General features: G+C 43.8%; 3 protein-coding genes across 7 annotated transcripts in view; all 3 read right to left on the bottom strand.

Annotated features, from left to right (window-relative positions):
* The window catches only part of LOC120732250 (protein Bouncer-like), an 18146-nt gene extending 3801 nt beyond the window's left edge, over positions 1 to 14345 (bottom strand). The window contains exon 1 of the mRNA XM_040029707.1: positions 14334 to 14345. The gene's annotated coding sequence lies outside the window, so the exon portion shown is untranslated. The remainder of the gene's footprint in view (positions 1 to 14333) is intronic.
* LOC120732243 lies at positions 149 to 3642 on the bottom strand. Its single transcript, XM_040029698.1, has 2 exons — positions 3258 to 3642; positions 149 to 2724 (listed from the first exon to the last, which is right to left on the bottom strand). Exon 2 carries the CDS (start codon positions 2708 to 2710, stop codon positions 1919 to 1921), a length of 792 nt encoding a protein of 263 aa, XP_039885632.1. The 5' UTR covers positions 2711 to 2724; positions 3258 to 3642; the 3' UTR covers positions 149 to 1918.
* l3mbtl1b (L3MBTL histone methyl-lysine binding protein 1b) lies at positions 7232 to 19513 on the bottom strand. Of its 5 annotated transcripts, none has more exons than XM_040029678.1 (22): positions 19297 to 19513; positions 17755 to 17886; positions 17389 to 17584; positions 17061 to 17274; positions 16821 to 16950; positions 16613 to 16664; positions 16103 to 16197; positions 15907 to 16011; positions 15637 to 15808; positions 15472 to 15563; positions 15204 to 15355; positions 14891 to 14967; positions 14663 to 14748; positions 14456 to 14566; positions 14245 to 14359; positions 13894 to 13993; positions 13168 to 13362; positions 12959 to 13060; positions 12802 to 12866; positions 12550 to 12722; positions 12186 to 12248; positions 7232 to 8669 (listed from the first exon to the last, which is right to left on the bottom strand). In XM_040029678.1, exons 2-22 carry the CDS (start codon positions 17860 to 17862, stop codon positions 8541 to 8543), a joined length of 2532 nt encoding a protein of 843 aa, XP_039885612.1. In that variant the 5' UTR covers positions 17863 to 17886; positions 19297 to 19513; the 3' UTR covers positions 7232 to 8540. The 5 variants fall into 5 exon arrangements, with proteins under 5 accessions (XP_039885612.1, XP_039885611.1, XP_039885615.1 ...); XM_040029677.1 differs by lacking the exon at positions 19297 to 19513 and adding an exon at positions 18724 to 19282; XM_040029681.1 differs by lacking the exon at positions 19297 to 19513 and adding an exon at positions 18724 to 19282 and having other exon boundaries at positions 15673 to 15808.

The raw sequence follows: 19513 nt of genomic DNA, 5'->3' as shown, positions 1-19513 counted from the left end.
CTGCTGTTATTTAGCCTCCTCTCTCTGATTCAGATGGACAAGCAGAAGTAGCACCTGATGTGTAGTGTAACACAATACGAACTCCATTGCACCACAAACTGCAGGCTCCCAAAATCACAATGCGGTCGAATAAAAAGCTCTGAATAAAAACGTTTGCAGGGGGAAGGTTTTATTGCAACACTGTTGGGTGCTTGGTTTACTTAAAATTGAAAAACAAAAGCCCAAAAAAAACAACAACAAACTGGCAGTCGAGTGCAGCATGACAATGTGCAGATTAAATGGTAATAAAAGTTGTAAGTTACAGCTCTACGGTGCATCGTCTTTCCCTCCAAATGTAAACACATCGGATCATCTCACGCACTGCAAAGCACTTGCGCAGCCGACGTGTGAGAAGAGAGCGAACACAGAGCTGCTTTTCTGAGAGGCATGAGTGCGAAGGAGGCTGCTTGCAGCATGTTGCAAGATTCAGACGCGTCCCTCCCCCCACCCCCCGACCACCACCAGCTCATCTCTGCAGCTGAATATACAGCCAGCATACTGTACCTACACAAAAGCCCTCCATTGAGTCTGTGTGTGTGTGTGTGTGTGTGACACACAGATGGGTGCTGCTTTTAAGTGAGTGAAATGTGTGGCTGCAAATTACTGTAGACTGCTCAGACTTCGGTCGTCGCCTGGATCCCAGCATGGGCCGAAACAAGGAAATACTCAGCAGTCCTACAGCACCTATAAAACCCTTCACACTGATCCCCAGTGTAATTAAAGACTGGAGGAGAAAATGCTGGCGATAATTAAAATTAAACCCCCTCCTCTTCCGCCTCCTCCTCTTCCCTGTTCAAACATTCTCACTTTGGCTTAATTGTAGCTGCTAACATTTCCCTCTGCATTGTTTTGCCCTATTTTTTTTCGCCACTTCTCGGCTTTTGCGGGAGCCAAGGATGGAGACGGAGGATGGAGTATTTGAATAAAGCGTGGGAATTGGATGATAAGAGAGGAGATGAAAGGTCGTGATGGGTGGGAGAGGGAGGCTTCAATTACTCCACTCGCAGGACTTGTTTTTCTCACTTAAGCTACGTCAGGAATAACTCATAACAGCCTCACCAGATTTTTTTTTTGTGTCTTTTTTGTGTCAAGTTGTTGCTCTTTTTCTTTCCATAGAGCCTGTGATTGAAAATCTTTAAGATCTCGCCTCGCCGCGGCTGAGAAAAAGGAAAAAACTGAGCAGCTGACAGTAGGAATTTAAAAAGAAATGTTGAATTACAGTAAAAAGAAAAAAAAAAGCCTGCATGTGTGCAGAGCACCAGCTGGTATTTATAGAGTGGCTGTAGGTGTCGAGTGAGAGGAGTGTGGCCTTATGTGCTTCTCTTGTTTGTACCAAGACACAATTTCCTCAGATAAAGAGCAGATTACACTTATGTATGAGATAAGATAAAGACTTATTTGAAACCTAATCTGGCTCATCCTCTTTTACTGAACCTCTCCAGCAAGCAAATGTAGACATCTGCAGAGAAGCAGAAGGAGGGAGAGGGGAGAGGAGACGGAGTCCATCTCCCAGTATGGCACCCAAATAACTTTTCAGCAAACCTCCTCACGTCCTAATATGGTCAATCCAGTGGTGGCTTTAGGGATTTTTGGGCACGGTTGAGTTCAAAGACAACAAGATTGTGAGTTGACATCAAACAGCACAGCTCCAATCTTTCAAATGTGGGTGAGTCAGAGAGCGATGTAGGACAAAAACACCCTTCACAGACAGTGACTCAGAGCAACTGCGCCATTCGGAGGCACTATAACATACCCAAAAAACATTTCATCTGTTTATTGAGGACTGCATAGTCTTGTGTATCTGCACGTGAAACCTTTAAGTGTGTCTCATCATGCATATTTCATGAGACAGTGGAAGGGGGGGGAGGCAGCATGGGGTTCAGAGTTGAGGCGGCACAGAAGGGTCTGTCCGTACGTTGAAGTTGATTTCACTAGAGTTGCAGGAGTCTGAGAAGACGGGGGAGTGAGAGATGGACAGGCAGGGGGAGGAAGGGTGAGGAGTTGGCTCCTGGTGGTGCAGAACTCGGGCCAGCAGGGTTGACCTTCCTTCCTTCTCCTCCTCATTCCTGTCTTCGTACTCTTTACCTTGTGCATCCGGAGGAGGTGGCTCTGAGGCTCTGCTGCTAATGCTGTGTCTGTTCAAATGAGGAAGAGGAGGGTCTGAGAGGGGGAGTATGTGGGCTGGAGCGGCCCAGGATCCCTGTTCTCCTTCTTTACACTCGCACTGCTCTTGGCACCCGAAGCTGGGCTGCTCCTGGGAATCTTCACAAAAGCTTCCTCCCTTCAGATCCTCCAGGTCGTCAGGTTTCTCTCGCCTGCAGACTTCACGGTCCCGGTTCTCGTACAGCAGCGTGGCGGCGCAGATGAAGATGAAGAGGCCAACTCCCATTACCACGGGGCCAGCCAGTTTCATCCTGTCCACGGGGGTGGTGCCGCGCCGCCCCACGGGCTTCGGTTCTGCAGAGACGTAGCCCGCCACTGCAACACTCATCCCCACCAGCACCACCATTACACCCAGCAGGAGCCACCAACCTGGGGCAGAAGCCAGGGGCAGTTTGGTTTGGAGGGCTTTGCTTTTCCTCAGGTGTCTGTGGCACTCTGGGGGGCAGGCAGGTGAGGAGTGGGAAGAGTGGGAAGAGGCAGGGCTGCAGACTGGAGTGTCAGCTGTCATCGTCTGGATTCAGACTGAGAGGAGAGGAGAGAGGCATCAGAAAATAAAGGAATGAAACATGAAAGCGCTGGATGCAGCATCAGGAGAGCGCTGGAGGTGTTGGGGAGAAGACAGTTTAGCCTGCACCGCACACAACAGGAAATAGCTGCTTTAATAAGACATGTGGCTCAGTTAATGAGATGCCGAGCTTCTCGCAACCCCGCTGGTGTCTCTGAGGAGCTCATGAACCACCACCATCAATGACTGACCCCGTTCAAGACCTTATGATTTCACTTCACGATCTCACTGCGGCTAAAAAACAAACTGGAGTCACATCCCTGCGCTAACTGCTCCAACTGAACTCATAATTTATTCCTCCCCCCGACTCTGCCCGAGGCAAGTGGACCTAACCGGGGGATCCGAACGCAGATGATCAAGTTTGCTTTTACGCATCCGTGTTAAACAGAATATTTTTGAGTCATTTTGCTCGACAGCACTGTTGCTCACTACACCAATCCACTTCCTGCTGTTTTAACGCAGTGTGTGTGCAGTCGGAGTGGGTACTTGCCTTGTTTTGGACGTAAATCCGAAGCAGAAACTGGCTCCTCGGCATTATCAAAATAAATAGCGCTGACTTATTCCTCCCACTCCTCCACTTTGATCCGGAGGATTCCGCACTTTAACCCAATTCCTCCTCACATGAAGACCTTTTTCATCCATGGATTGACTGCGCGTGCCGCGCGGAAACGGAGCCTGAAACGAGGCTTTTATAGTAAAATAAGAGTCTTGATAAAAGTGGTGCAAAGCTGCTCTGCCTCTCCGTCTCTGCGCTGCTTGTGCGTCTGTGCAGCCTGTGTTCCGATATGTGTGTGTGTGCGTGTGTGTGTGTGAAGAGGAGGGGTCGTGGGAATCTCTGGCTGGTCCAGGCCAGTCCCACGGTAAATTATTCTCTGCGATCATCATCACCCATCAAGAAGTTTTTCTAAGCGGAATATGTAAGTGCATAAAATACAAAAATTGCAGAAACGTACCCTCCCATAATAAAATGAGCACAGATATATATATATATAGAGAGAGAGAGACTTTTTGTTCTAGGTGGGATTTTCTTGTTAAGGAGACCCTGGAAAAATGTGTGTGTCTATATACAGTTAGGCCCATCATTTTTAGGACAAGGACACGTTTTTTGTAGTTTTCCTTTTGCACACCACCACTCTATATTTTACATCAAACATGTGACTGAAGCGCAGACTTTAATTCAAGCGGGGCTTTTTTGGTTTTGTTTTGTTTTGTTAATGTAGCATAACGTGTTTAGAATTTACAGGATTTATGCACAGTCCCCTGTTTTCAGAGCATCGTATGTAATTGTACAATTGACTTTTAAGCAGTTTAATGTCCAGGTAAGGTCTGTCCCTTTGTTGTTTCATGACAAATGGAGCAAGCTTAACATCTGAAGTTGATTCAAAGTGTTACATTTGTATTTTACAGCTTTTCATCATAATTTTAAATTCGAGGCTAAAATGGATGTCAGTGCGAGTGAGCGAGGCCATCAAGCTTACATAAATAACCTTATTAGAGAGACAGCAAAACATTTTAGGAGAGGACAAAACAACAACCTGGAACACCCTTGAAAAGAAAAAAGGCCTGAAAGACAGAAGACAACTAAAGGGCATGATGACTGAGGTATTTCCATAGTTAACAAAAGCAACTTCACAACATCGAACCGAGTCAGGAACACTCTTGAGGATGTAGGTATATCATTGCCATGGTCCAGGATCAAGAGACAGCTTCATGAATGGAAATGCAGGAGAGAAACGGCTCATGATCTGAAGCGGACCACTGTCAAACACGGTGGAGGTAGTGTTATGGCATGTGCATATGTATGCCTGTGGAAGTGAGTCACCAGTGTTTAATGCGGATGTGACTGCTGAAGCAGCAGGATGAATTTTGAAGAATACTCTGTGCTCAGATTCAGCCAAATGCTGCAAAACTGATTGGACACACCTCATAGTGCAAATGGAACATGACTCAAAGCAAACTGCAAAAGAAATGCAAGAGTCTCTAAGGCAAAGACATGGGACATTATTCAGTGGCCAAGTCAGTCACCTGATTTCTGTCCAACAGAGCTGCTTTTCATTTCATTAAATACAAAACTGAATTCAGACAGACCCACAAACAAGAAGGTGTCTGCAGTAAAGGCCCGCCCGAGGCTTCAAAAGATTACAAATAGTCCTCAGATTTAAAATTAAGTTAGTTAGCCAAATTACTTTCAAGCCTCTGAAAATTGGGGGAATGTGTATAAAATGGCTGTAAATCCTAAAATGAGTTTTATTAAAGCAGCTTATTTAAACTTGAAACATTGCACTTCAGTCACATTTTGACTGTTTAAATTAAAATGCACTGAAACTAACAAAACTTTGTAATTGCCCAAAACATTACAGACCTAACTTTATGCATCCTGCTCCAATTAAGTGCCCCTTACTTAATTAAACACAAACAAACAAACAAAATAATCAATGTCCAAACTGTCCAAATGCTTAACACCTTTAAGCATTTAAGCCCAGATTTCCTAGCTAGTCCATCTTGTTAGTGGTAACTTGCGTTGTGGATAAGGTCAAACAAAAACGGTTTAAACTTGTGAAAATCTATTCAGGATATAAATATGGGGGATTTCAGGTCCATTTTGTAAGCAATGGCTCTGTTTGTGGTGAAGATAGAATGAGTCACACCGGGCCAACAGATGTAGCTTTTACATCACCGCAAACACATTTTGTTTCATCCACTCAGAGCTCATCTGCAGTTCTTTACAGCTTAGATGAAAACAGGAATATAAGTATTAAAGATACCTGAAAGCTTCTGGGTTACGAGTGTAAGATTCAGGCCATGCACAGCAGTGGTTTTGTGTGACTTTCAGCCTGCTGCTGATGTGCCACATGTGTTTCAATTAGCAATCTGGTTTGTGGGTAAGTTTGCATGTGGGCCATATGTGGGCAAGACACAGGAAGTGAGTTCTAGGTTTGGGGGCCACTGTGGCCTGACTGTGACCTGCCTGCAGCATGATGTTACGGATGGCTCTGCCTCTTGACCAAATGTTTTTCTCTGACTTTTTAAAAAAGTACCTTAAACAGGAAACAGATGCTTTGATGTTCCAGTTCTTACTCTCTGCGTTAATTTTCCATCACAGACTTGAAAAGTCTGGAGTGAATTTACTGAGTAATTACGATGCCACTTGCATTTTTCACATCTGCAGCTTAATTAATGTAACATACAGAAATAAATGGAAGTTAATGACTGCATGGCACAAAAACACAGCATGCAAACAATGTTTACCACAGCCTGAAAACACATATCCAGTGAACATCAACAATCAAACTTCAAATAAATTAAAAAAAAATGCACACCTATATAGTCTGCAAGTGATTTCTTAGGTACAGCCGTTCAGCTGCTCTTTTAATGCAAATATAGGATCAGGCAATCACATTGGCAGCAACTCACTGCATTTAGGCATGTAGACACGATCAAGACTGTGGAAGAAATATAATTTAAGCAACTCTGGACGTGACACGGTTGTTGACGTCAGACGGGCTGCTTTATTTATTTCAAACTGCTGATCTGCTGGGATTTTTCCACACAACCATCTGTAGAGTTTACAGAGAATGATCTGAGAAAGGAGAAAATATCCAGTGAGCAGCAGTTCTCCGGGTGAAAGCTCACACCAGGTGCCCCTGCTCTCAACTGAGTTCTAGGTTTGTGGGCCATTGAGACCTGACTGCAGCGTGATGTTACGGATGCCTCTGCCAAATGTGATCAAATTTATCTCTTAGATTTAAAAAAAACAATAACTTAAACAAGATGTTCCAGTTCTTACTGACTCTGCATTAAATTTCCATCACAGATTTGAAAAGTCTGGAGCAAATTTACTGAATAATTACGATGCCACTGACATTTGACATTGTCGACGAAGAACAAAAACCTGAAGCTACATAGTTCACATGGGATCAATGGTCTGATGAGTCTCGATTTCTGCTGCAACAGCCTGATGCCGAGGTCAGAATTTGGTGTAAACAACATGAAAGCATGGATCCATTCTGCCTTGTAGCAATGCCTGGCATTGGTCCCATTGTGAGGCTGGCATTTTTGTGGCACACTTTGAGCCTCTTGGTACCAACTGAGCATCATTTCAATGGCACAGCCTACCTGAGTGTTGTTGACCACATTGTAACTTTCATACAACACACCATATTCTAAGGCCCAAATAATAAATATGTTTCTTGAACATAATGAGTTCACAAAGAGCGCCTGTAGAATATGGTGGGAACAGGGGATTCACAGCTGACCAATCTGCAGCAACTGTGTGATGCTGTCATGTTAATATGGACTAAAATCTCTAAGGAATGTTTCCAGCACCTTGTTGAATCTGTGCCATTAAAATAAAAAAAGGGGTCCAACCTGGTACTAGCTCTGTGAGTGTAGAGCAGGTTTAGATTGTCTGTGCAAGTGTGTGGGAGAGGGTGAAATGTCCAGAGTCAAATGAGGACAGCCGACAGTGTGCATCTCATTTATTTTCACCCATTCAGACTTTCCAAACAGCCAGAGCTACCTCGGAGCCAGAATGGTGTACCATTAACCCCTTAAATTACAATACATAAATAAAAGCTGTTTGCATATAAACAGTTGCTGATGTACACATTCCAACTTGCTGAAGTACACGCAGATTTACAAGGACACTGAACATGTTTGTTGTGGGTGTTTTCTTTCCTCTTTCTCCAGAACTATGAAGCAAGGCTCTTTTTTTGTGTTTTTTTTTTTTTTAAAGTTTACTGCCACAGCGTCCTCTCCTGTAGAGAAGCTTTTGCATATCCAAACAGGAGTAAACTCTGGTAGCTGTATACTATTTACACTGTAAAAAGACCAGAGGTTAATCTGAACCAAGAACCAGAAACAACAAAACTGAAAGCTGTGTTTAACATTCATATTCATGGAGCGTTCCCAAAAAAAACAAGTAGAAGAACAGAGCTTGTTCCACCTTAAAAAAAAAAAACTCCAAGCTTCCTTAATTTAACAGTTAGCCCTTGGCCCTGTTTGTCAACCCCCCCCCCCGCAATGACCAACCAACACAAGCGGGATAGTAGGAAATTGCATCCTCACTTCTCAAACACACTTTTACACACTCGTACACAAACACATATTTTTAACCATCCCTCCCTCCTCATTCAACTTAAACTCCAAATTCACTCACGCCCTTTGGGCCCGTGGAGTGGCCCTCTTTCTCCATCTACAGGAGAAAAGATGAACTACATAGTGCTTCTGCTCCACTGAATTTCACATTTAAAAATGTCCCACCGCCTCACGATTGTATTCTGCAGCTTAAACAACAAACAAACAAACAAAAGAAGAAAAAAAACAAAACAACGTGTGTTCTCAAGTAAGTCGCAACACAAAAAACGTTTCATTACAGCTCAGATTTAAAAAAAATGCAACAGAACTGTGACGCAAAATCCAATTTGTTGGCTGTACAATGTTAAGAAATCTTGAAGGTGCTTGTAGCTTCTTCTTCTCCTCCTTTTTTGTTTTTTTTTTAAAGAGTCAGTAAACAAACACGATATAAGTTAAGGGTTCCTCGGGGTATGATGAAAAACTCTCCCTCAGGCTGACCAGGGCCGTCCATCATGGAGAGAGGAGGGAGGAGAGATGGACGTTTTTTTGAGATGATGACTTCCGCTTGTTTCTCTTGTGTAGCTGTACCGTCGCAGAGCTCAACAAGTTAAACTTGTTCTGGACATTTAAAAAAAACAAAAAAAAAAACAAAGTCTTTACTCGAGCGTCGAGGAACAAGTCCCACTGGAGTCGTGTTCTACTCTTCATCGGCGTTCTTCAACATGAGGATGGAGTTGTAGATCTTCAGAGCGGGTCCTAACTTGATTGACAGGATCTTGACGATGTCTGCTTGTGTGAGCAGCAGGAAGGCCTCGCCATCGATTTGCTGAAGAGGAAAAAAATCAAGTAAAGGCTTTGTTACTTTAAAAGAATTTCTATTGTACACTGGTTGACGCACAAACAGTATGAACACAGAACACCTCCAATACTAGAAGCACTAGGAGGGGTCAAACCAACAGCAACACTTCTTAACTTTTAAAGTACGATTTGACAAAATAAGCATTTAGGATCAACCTTTAGGTGTGTTATGAGTTTTGTCAAAGATTTTGATTGTTTCACTACAGGTCATGAAGTTAAAATACACATCAGGATAATCTGATAAGCAAAAAGAAATAATGATCAACTTAACAGCTAAAACTTCTAAAAAATGCAATTATTACAAAGAAGATGCAGATAGAAGAGAAGAAATAAAAAAATCAAAAATGCAATAAATAAACAAATAAATAATTATTTATTTATAAATAAATGAATGAATGAATAAAGTACCTTGTCCCCAGGTGACCGGGCAAGCTCATAAATGATTTCACTTCTAATGTAAAGTCTGCTGTGTTTACAAGAAACGATTGATAGCCAGCGTTAACAAAGCAGGCCATAGAAAGTCACCAGCATCACTGAGGGGGGAAGATCGCACCCCTAACAAAGTGTCTGCACTGAGCCAGGTTTTCCTCTCATAGCGACGAGGTTTGCTGGATTTGGGGAGAGTCTGTTTATTTGCTGTTTACGTGTCAGAAACTGTTTAGTAAACGTAATTTTTCAGACAGTTTTGAGCGATACTACGGACAGTGAAGTTAGCATAAACATCAGGAACACTGGAAAGTCTGGTTGTTTTCGACTGCATCGCTGTTTGGCTGTTTTTGTGCAGCCGGGATTCTCGGTCTGCTTCACGGGCTGGCTTTTTCCCCATGCGGCGTCGCTTTTGTGTAAACAGCAAAATTCAGCCGAGCAACATTTTGAAAGGTACATCTGAAAATTGAAAGTCTGAACCTGGAAACTGTTTCCACTGACAGTCACCTAAATCAGTCTCACTGATCAGCCTTTCAGAGTTCCCCATCTTAAAGTTTGTTAAACCTGCTTGCTGTCTTACTGTAGCTGTGATATTTAAATAAAGTTAAACAAAACAAAATTAAACATCAAAAAAAGCTCATTTTAGAGAACAACGTGGCTGACATTTTTATTGTTTTATAAAAATCACTAAGGGTTTGTTTGCCATTGGTTAACGTGCAATGTAAACCTGAACTAGCACAGGGATTTACATTAGTGGACATATGAATTGTTTTGGAAGCACTAAAACTGAGGCTCTTTTTTCTCTCATTTTTCAGTAGAACCTTAAATTTATGAAAATATATGCAAGATGAAAAAGCTGGAGACTGCATGAAATTATGCAGTCAGCAAAAAGGTGTCCGAGAAGACTGCAAACCATGACTGATGCAAAAGAACAACAGCTACGATTTAATGTGCAGCTATTTTTAAGCCAGCTTTACGCCAGACTTCAGACCACACACACACACACACACACACACACACACACACACACACACACACACACACACACACACTAAACTGATGAAGTTACTTATTGCTGCCACTTGTATTCCCTTGTTTATTTATTTATTTATGCATGCATGCTTTCTTCACATGTTCTCAAATCCAAAATAAGGACCTCTCACTTGTTCCCTTCACAGGAAATGAGCGAGAGCCAAAGCAGCTGCTGGATTAGAGAATAACCTCATTCATGTCAGCAGGGAAATACACACGTTTGATACTCTGAACAAGGCCAGGAAATAATGGGAAAGCTAAACTGATTGAACCTCGGTCAGTTAGGTATTGTCCGAAGTCCTTAGTTGATTAATTACTCAGTTAAATAACATATAAGGACTGATCCAGAAAAAAAAATAAATGAATAACCTTCAACAGCATCTGCCTCACATCCAAAGCAAGTTCTAAATTGATTTGTCTAATGATAAAGCATTAAACAATAATCAACAATGAGCAGTTATTAGCTAAAGCCCTGTTTAAAGCAGTTTTCTGTGCTGGGCACCAGCATCTCAGAGCAAAACAAATGAGCGTGTACTTCTTACAGAAAGGTTGTGTGGGCGAGAGCCAAAACATCCACGACCATTATCCCACTCTAGTAATGTAAAATACAGTGGGTGGATGAGCAGGCAGCCACATGCCACACGGCCCGAGTGCATCAGCTCAGGTTCGAGTCCAACTCGTGGCCCTTTGCTGCATGTCTTCCCTCTCTCTCTCCCCACTTTCCTGTCTGTCTTCACTGCTTCACTATCCAATAAAGACAAAACACCAAAAAATAATGTAGAGGGAAAAAAAAGAGGCTATAATTCGCTGTAAATCAACCGATGCTGAATCCGCCAAAATAAGGTTTATCTGATTCTAATTCTGTTTTGGTGATCTCCTTGGCTCCCTGTTTCACTGTATGTGTTTACACACTAAGAGAAAACACACACACACACAGATTAAAACAGGGAGCAGAGGACACCAGTAAAACAACACACTACACAAGTGCACATAAATCAGTTGGGAGGTTGGGACTGCTTCTCCTCCTCCCATGCAAGCCTCTGCACGTCCTCCTTCACTACATCCATGATCTCTTTCTGAGGTCTTCCTCTTTTCCTCCTGCCTTGCAGTCCTTATTCAACAGCCTTTGTCCAGTCTGTCTACTGTCCCTCCTCTGCTACATGTCCAAACCATCTCAGCCTTGCTGCTCTAACTCTGTCTCCAACCGCTCCGCCTTCAGGTCACTCCCAGTGAAATCTTAACATTACCAGCTTGGCCTCCTGTCTTTTTTTCTGAGCCACCCTCATACGTCACAGCAGGTCTCAGCACCTCTTGTAAAGCCTCCCACTTCACTCTTACATGGATCCCCTACATAAAACACATTTTAATTTCAAACTGTTCTGGAATATCTGCTGAACTCTCCAGACTACACTCTGTAGTGATTCTGCTGAATTATGTTCTGTGATGGCATGTGTGATGGTACTGTACCCTACATGCAAAAAAACAAAAACCCCAAAAACTCAGCTTTGCTTTCTTAGATGAATTATCAATAATACATCTTGACAATAATCAGAGCCATGATCAGCTACTTCTTCAGTGACTCCATCGTACTGCAGACAAAAGTCCAACTGCAGTAAGCAAAGTCTGTCCCTGTTGTGCTCCGAGGCCTCAGTGAACTTGGTGTAGCAGCACATGGGTCAGTTCTCCATCTGCTGCAGGTTCTGGTTAGTTTCCCTCCAGCTCACAGAGCATCATCCACACTGGGGAGGTGGGAATTTTTCTGCCCGCACGAGAAGAGACTTTCTACAGAGCCAGCTGACTGATATTGATGACAGTGGCTAATTAGCCCGCCAACAGTGTAACAAAAGACGTGAAGGGACGGAGCCTGCCTGTTAGTGGTGGCTCAACTTTAAAAATAAAAGTGAGCGGACTGTCTGCTAGCACTTCGATTGCAGAGGCATCGATCCTTCAGAAGTTTCAGTGTACATGCCATGTGGCTTTTACTTTCACTCTCAGTTCTTTTTACAAACCATCCTGAAGTGCTTACCTCTGTTTTAAATGTAGCAGCGTGTTCTTTGCACCCTGGAAGCCCTTTGACAAAACCAGCCACCTGAAGAACAAAGAAAATAAACATACAGAAAACAGCTTCAGACAAACGCAGGATCTCGATCAATGCGTGTTTATCTACTAATCGTGATTCTTTACATGCCTCTATTGACCCTCAATCGTTCACCTGACTGCCAAAATGAAGGCTCCAGCTCACCGCGACACCCAGAAAACCCCTTACTGAATATTCATGCACAGTTGCGGTCTCCCTGAACAACTAGCCGCCTTCATGTTGGATGAGTGGATTCAGAGTTTGTGTGCCTGCTTTTCTTGTGTTTCAGTCTGAGTGTCTAAGCATGTCTAACCTCCTCGGCACTCCAAGTGGCCACTCTCTTGGCAGTCAGCCCCAGGACCTCAGGCAGCAGCTGGCAGTGTTTGTCCCAGCAAAGAGCCACCCGATGGGGAGGCGAGGCAGAGATGCCGGGGGAGAACACCGACTCGTGGAGGGCCTGCTGGAGGGAGATGGCCTCTGGAGAGGCTGAGGAGAGTTAAGAGGAGTCAGTGGGAGGAAGTGAGGGTGTGAGGTACGTTTCCTTCTGCACTTTTTCCTCGCTTACCTTTACTATCGCCAATCTCCTCTTTGACATAATGCATTTTTAGGTATTTGGGAACTGGAGCTGTCCTGAAATGAAGACCAACGACAGAATGACTCCTTGAAACAAACAAATCATATCAGGCGCAGCGTAGTGTGAGGCTATCGTGAGCGACAGGTACCGTTTAGGCCTTGTTCCATTGTGGCTTTGCTCGCTGGCTCCACTCAGTGCCTCTGCCTGGCTACTGCGTCCTGTACGCTCAGCTTCCACCATCGCCGGTTTCCTAGCAACACAGATAATCATTGCTCAGGTACAAACCACTACATATAGTTGCATGCAAATCCCCTGATATGATAGGAGCTGTTAAAGTATGTCGACAAAGGATTGAACCTGTTCTGGGCGTCCTCCGGTCCTTCGGGTTGATCTTGCGTCGAGGAGTTTTGCGTTGTGTTGTTTGCATTTGGGTCAGGGCGTCGCCCACGAGGATGAGGCCCGCTGAGGGTGGGAGGCCGCTCTCCGCTGAGACGGTCTGGCAGCAAACCCTCTTTGTTCAGATTCACCTCTGAGTAGGGACAGCTCACCTGACTGCACACAGAGACGCAAACATCGCTGGGACACACAGCCTTTATTTTTTTAAAAACTCCAGTAAGAGGTTATAACACAGACAACAGAAAGGCAGTTAATATCACCTCGCCTCACCCTCCTACATACAGACAAACACACAAGTAACACATGTAGAGTGCTGGCAGCCCACACAAATAAAAGCAATATTTGAGAGCCTGGAGACGTCTCCTCTTTTAGTTACTGTTAAGACGTGTTTACTACACCTTAATATAACAATATGACATTACCTGACGACTGACTGGACAAACAAAAATGGAAATTGTGATAATTTATTGAAATCCATTTGGAAAGTGGTGCACTTAAGAGTGTTAAAAGTATTTTAAAAACAGGATAGAAAGGCAACACTGCAGCGACTGAGAAACTATGACAAATATTCCCTGAGGTAAACCGGGAGAGCAATTGGGGAAATGCATAAAACATCTTAAATGAAAATGGAGATGTAAGACATAAGAGTTGCAACAAAAGACGACTGTGAAAAGTTGAGCTACGAACGTGTAGTGAGTCCCATAGCGAGGTCCCCTGATGTGCCCAACGCCGTTGCATCCCGGGGTAGGACATCCTTGTCCTGGAGCAGTCACTAAATCACTGGAGCCTGAAATACACACACGCACACACACACGGGAAACTTAATAAAACTATGCAAACAACCATCCATTCTGAATTCATTATACATTCCTCTTAATGTCTTATCCAAGTAAAATAAAGGCAGAGATCAAGTGTGCTGACTCATCTGTTGAAATTAGAAATCTGGCAACCTCACCCTCAGCACCCAGCAGGACAGACAAGGACAGTCTGTGTGTCTGTGCGTGTGAGTGTGAGAGAGAGTCGTAAAATGTGTCACACCGTTAGGATATTGTAGTGGGTGTCCAGTTTTTTGACACCACCCGACAGGATGCAGATCTGGGCAGTCGGTTTCCACCCAATAGTCGTACTCTGAACTCCAGCCATCAAAGTGGATCTGCAAGAGAAGAAGGAGGGTAAACAAGAATTCAAACAAAGGCTGAGCACAGAAAAAAAAAATCAAAAAGCATCACCATGAAGAGACATCTCCCACCTTTAGTCTGTGGTCCTCTGTGTCTGCTATAGTGGCAACACGAATGAGCATGGGATTCCTCTTATCAACCGCTTCTACTTTCATCCCAAACTGGAAACCATGCAAAGGTCGCTGAAAAACAAAACAAAAAAAAACACAGAATCACATGACTGTATTTAGACTACTGTAGCACAGTACCGTAAATATCTGCATACTCGTATATCATACCACTTTGAAAGCTCGTGCAGGAGCTGCCTGTGTGCCCGTCTCTTCCAGGTATTTCTCCCAAGAGAAACTCTTTGGTTCCTTACATTCTAAGGAGAGGAGATAAAGACTCATTAGGTGCACTGGATACTTTAATTAATTTAATTAATTAATCATCTCAGATCTTACAAGAATTGGGTCCTACAGTATATTACATTCATACTGACTCACACGTGTCTTGGTCTGTCTTACCAGCTGGAGTTGTGAGTGTTAGCTCAGCCTCTTCACAGTAACCCACAGGGTGGATGTATGGACTGCTGGCATCACACCTTAAAACAAACACAAGTAAACGGGCGAACGATAACACCGGGGGTTTTGAAAGAAATATTCACCAATAAAAAGGTTCAGAAACTCTTTAGTTACAATGCTAGTCTGTTTATTTAAAATACAGTGGCATGCTGTCTTCAGTAGACAGGCACTAAATTAGCACTGCTTTCACACTGATTCAAATCTCCAGCTGCCCTCAAGGCAGACCGGCGAACATCTCTGGGTAATAATCTCTCACCAGTAATCATGTGTGTCATCCCAGTTGTCAAAATGAATGAGCAGGCGGTTGTCGACAACGGCAGCAATTGTTGCTACACAGATCAAAGCAGGATTCTTTCTGTCAACCGCCTCCAGTTTCATCCCAGCTCTAAACCCGGATGGAGTCACGGACTAAAAACAAACAAACAAAAAGACAATATGCATTTAGCCAATTTAGCCACACGGAGCCAATAAAATCCACTGAATCACAGAACCATCTGACAGCTTCAGATGTGTTTAACACTCACTGTGTTGAGGCTCTTAAAAAGGTGTTTCGGGGCCAGCTGACCCCTGCAGTTCTTCACGTACGTGCTCCAGTTGAACTCTCCATCCTTACAGCCTACAACACGACAAGCCCAGTCAGCTGAGTTGTGACCCAACTTTGTTAAAAAAATAAAAAATAAAAATTCTACCTTGAATTTCATGTTTATTGGTGGTATTCTTGTTACCTTTAGGCAACAATAACTTGTGTCCGTTCTTCTCACACCAGCCGGCTGGTTTCAGATCCCACGAATCGGCATTAGCCCAGAAGTCATAGCATTCTGGATATCCGTCAAAGTGGAGCCTCACCCTGTAACCTTGGATCTGGGATGCAAAGAGAGGCAGGCATCCATGAGTCAAAGTCTTTATCTAGAAAAATGTTATAGCATATAGGTAGCATAGTCAAGCATTAGCATTAATACCTCCGCAACACTGAGCACACAGAATAGAGACGGGTGTGCCGGGTCAAGTCCCTCCAGCTTCATCCCCACCTTAAAACTGTTCCTGCTTTGTGGAAGCGACTGGTGCTGCAAGAATAATAACAGCACAGGTCAGATAAACAAGACTGTGAGCTTCTACTTAACAGGGTACAAATGGCAGGTATATGCAGGTTTTTACCTCTTTGAATAGTTTAACTGGAGCAGCGACGGCTCTCTCCTCTTCGAGGTAAGAAGGCCAGCTCCATGCACGTTTCTTATTGGGTGGGGCAGCAACTAAAGGTTGGGTGAACAAATAGTGACATATTACGTGTTGTATAAAGTGTATGCCAATGACACACAATGCATATAAAACCATGAATACGTGGATGTATTCTAGGCAGTTTGACAATTTTCTTTCTATCGAAGTCCCTATATAAAAATGGGCAAAAATAGCATGCTCATAATATTGGTTTAAGTCTAACCAAATTAATAAAAACTCATTCTTCATTCCTGCTTTCTGTCGCTCTGAGAAATACATTGCCTGCAGGTTTCATGAATTGGAAGATAATGCAAATGCTACTCAAAAAATCTGACAATCAAATCAGAGGACAGTCTCAAAAGCTGAGAACGTATCACCAGCTAAACAACACAACAAAAAACTGATTTAGGGCATTAACAGATTCTAATAATGTTTAGAGCTTCATCATACCCAGCTTGGCAATTTTGGCTCCTCTCCTGCCCTTTGTAGCTTTAGCCTTTTCCTACAAGAAAAAAGCAGAATGAGCAAAACGTGTTACACAGGACTATCACAACTCTTCTCATCCTGTAGATGAGAGGAAACTTAAGCCTGAACATCTGGTATGTATGTAGCTCTGAAGTTGACCACCGAACACAAGTGTTGATGGTATATTCCTCACCTCTGGTTCTTCTTGGTTTTCTTCCTCTTCCTCACCAGAGTCCATGTAGATCTTCCTCTTTTTGCGCACACGTTTCCCAAGTCTCTCTCCTTCTACTGCCTGACCCTCCCGTGCTTCTCCCGGAGACGATCTTTACAAACACAAAGAAGGTCCACATGAAACAAAAAATATTAAGTTAATCTAAAAAAAAATTAAATGGGGGGGAGGGCGTTATTAGAGATAACAGAGGCATGGTTTTACCTGCCACTGGAAGGCTGGGCACAAGCTGAGCAGCAGAATTTCCCCTGCAGGAGGGCATCCCCAGGAGCACGGCCACCGCAGGCCCGGCACCTTGACAGCTCCCCATTTGAGCCCAAGTTTGCACTAGAACCAACTTCAACACTGGGCCCAACCTCCACACTGGGGCCCTCCATACTGGGGCCCTCCTCTAAAGACAAAAGCACAGGACCAGGAGCTAAAGGACGGAGGAGAAAGAAGGGCTGAAACTGAGGCCGAAACGTAACGTAGACTTTAAAAACCAAACAGTGAAAGTCTTCATTATAAAAATGACAATCATGTGCCATCATACCTTTAGCTTGAGACAATCCTGGTTTACTCTGATTGGCTGAAGCTTTGCTTGTCCCTGTCTGTGACTGGCCTTCAGGTGGAGGGGTGGGCGTGTGAGATGGTGCAGGGTCCAAGGTCTCACTGTTAGGCTCTGCCTCCTGCCCTTTGACCTCTAAATCTGTGACAATCTCAAGAGTCCGAAACTCGGTCAGGCGGAACTGAAAAAAAGAGACACATTCCTATCAGCCAAGTTGGTGTGCTACTATGGTCCTGATTATGAGTTCAGCCTGAGAAACAGCTATACATACAGCCTCCTCCCCCTATAAACAAATATTTGCACAAGCAAGAAAGACCCTGGACCGAAAAACAACAAAAATCTCTTTTGTACCCTGATATCACTGCCTGGCAGCGTTGCAATGCCATCCTTCCAGTCTAATCCCATCATGTCAAACTCAGCTCCCTGGGAGGGGCCATCACTGGGTGGAGTGTCAGTCATTCCCACTCTGCTGATATGACCAACCTGCAAAGAGTCACATGGAAAGGCATGGTATTATGCGCACAGTCTGCACCTCTGACTTTTACGCTTCTGTTTTCCAGGCCTATTGTTTCCCTGTACATTATAACTGCAGTGAGCCAAGCGGTCCTCTACGGCTTGATCAGCGAACTGATTCCGATCACAAATGCAGTTTTTATTCCTCCCTGCACTTGTAAACAGCTCTGCGCAGCATCACCACTAGATGGCGACTGCGCGCTGGCGTGCAGGATACACCATGCACTTCGATTTCAGACAAAACAGTCAATAATAATATTGTTTTGCCGGCCAACTATCAGAGAAATGCGAGCACAAACGACCCCATTAGGGTAAACCTTAGTCCAGATCATTGACAAAGAAGAGGAAAGACGTCTCAACTTTAAGTTAACCAGACAAGTTCGTCTTTTCCTTGTTTTAACAGTATCTCTTAAAACCGACTGCTTGCCTGGCAAGGAGCAAGTGAGGGGCTCATTTGTTTATCAGCTGTAAGGAGAACACTGTTTTCTGCACTCACTGGCCAAACTTAAAAACGTCTTTATCCGCTTAATAATACGATATAACGTTTTAGTCCCGACGCATGTTCAACACTGAATTAAGGTTATATTTTCTGCTTGCATCGTGGTCACAACCGTGTCAAAAGTAAACAACAATCAGAGCTCCTGGATCTCGGTTAAGTTAGACTTTGCATCCCATGCCTCAGTTTTATTCTAGCCATAAATAAAGTGTATGTAAGAGCGCCCATGATTAGCATTCGTCTTATACAAAATGGCGGAGCATAGGAAGAGGCCACCAACACGTTTAAACTATGTTAATTACTCAAGTTACCATTTTAAACAAATGCCGCAAAGCTGCTACACGTTAAACAAAGGCAAACGCTTGCTGTGTAATTTCCTGACTTGGTGTTTTCATTCACTCTGGCCGTTTTTCTTCACTTTCCCCTTGTCACGGAATGTCAGCCCAGGTTGCTAGCTAGCGCTGACATAAAGCTAACAGTCGCTAGCTCCACTCAGTTCATATGAACTGAGGGCTGCTATAGAGGGCTAGCCGTAGCATTGAGACTGGATGCAGAGCCAGCTATAAGGACGATCTGTAATAAATAAGTTTCCCGGTTAATAACAATAGGAAAACGCATTTGCAAAATGCAGATACATCACAGAATATCACGCACACTCGTAACAACACCGCGATAATGTTACGAGCTTTAACATTGTTGCTTGATTAATTTCTTCAATAGAAACTTGGAAAAAACGATTTATTCTCGCCGTTTTAAATCAGAGTGGAAATAATGGAAACTGTCGCCAGTTTACAAAAACGAACGCCTGCTTTTCAAACGCCGTCCTCGTCAACGACAACAAATGATTATTAACGCCCGTATTGTTTAACAATTGTGGAACTCACCTCGTTTCTGTTTTAACTCTTATTTAGAGCTGGATAGAGTGGTGCGCATGCGCGCAAGACGCGCTGCCTGACACAACTTTGGGTCTCGGAAAAGTTAAGTTCACTGTTGGTGGTCAATACCGGGCCTGCGTACGTTCACAACACGCCCCAAAACTCGATTTAGAGCCGGTGTAACGAGAATTATCCGCCGGACAGGGGCTCCGGGTTCCCCCTTTGA

The sequence above is a fragment of the Simochromis diagramma genome, unplaced genomic scaffold (genome assembly GCF_900408965.1).
Source record: "Simochromis diagramma unplaced genomic scaffold, fSimDia1.1 OVJJ01000361.1, whole genome shotgun sequence".
Lineage (NCBI taxonomy): Eukaryota > Metazoa > Chordata > Actinopteri > Cichliformes > Cichlidae > Simochromis > Simochromis diagramma.
The sequence above is the reverse complement of the archived record's forward strand: the minus strand, read 5'-3'. Positions and strand labels throughout refer to the sequence as shown.

Excerpts from the sequence above, each read along its gene's own strand:
- LOC120732243 (XM_040029698.1), bottom strand. The coding sequence starts at position 2,710 with ATGACAGCTGACACTCCAGTCTGCAGCCCTGCCTCTTCCCACTCTTCC.
- l3mbtl1b (XM_040029677.1), bottom strand. Across the intron at positions 16,951-17,060 it reads GCCCAGCCTTCCAGTGGCAG|ATCGTCTCCGGGAGAAGCAC; the intron begins GTAAAACCATGC and ends GTGTTTGTAAAG. Across the intron at positions 12,723-12,801 it reads GGAGATTGGCGATAGTAAAG|CCTCTCCAGAGGCCATCTCC; the intron begins GTAAGCGAGGAA and ends AACTCTCCTCAG.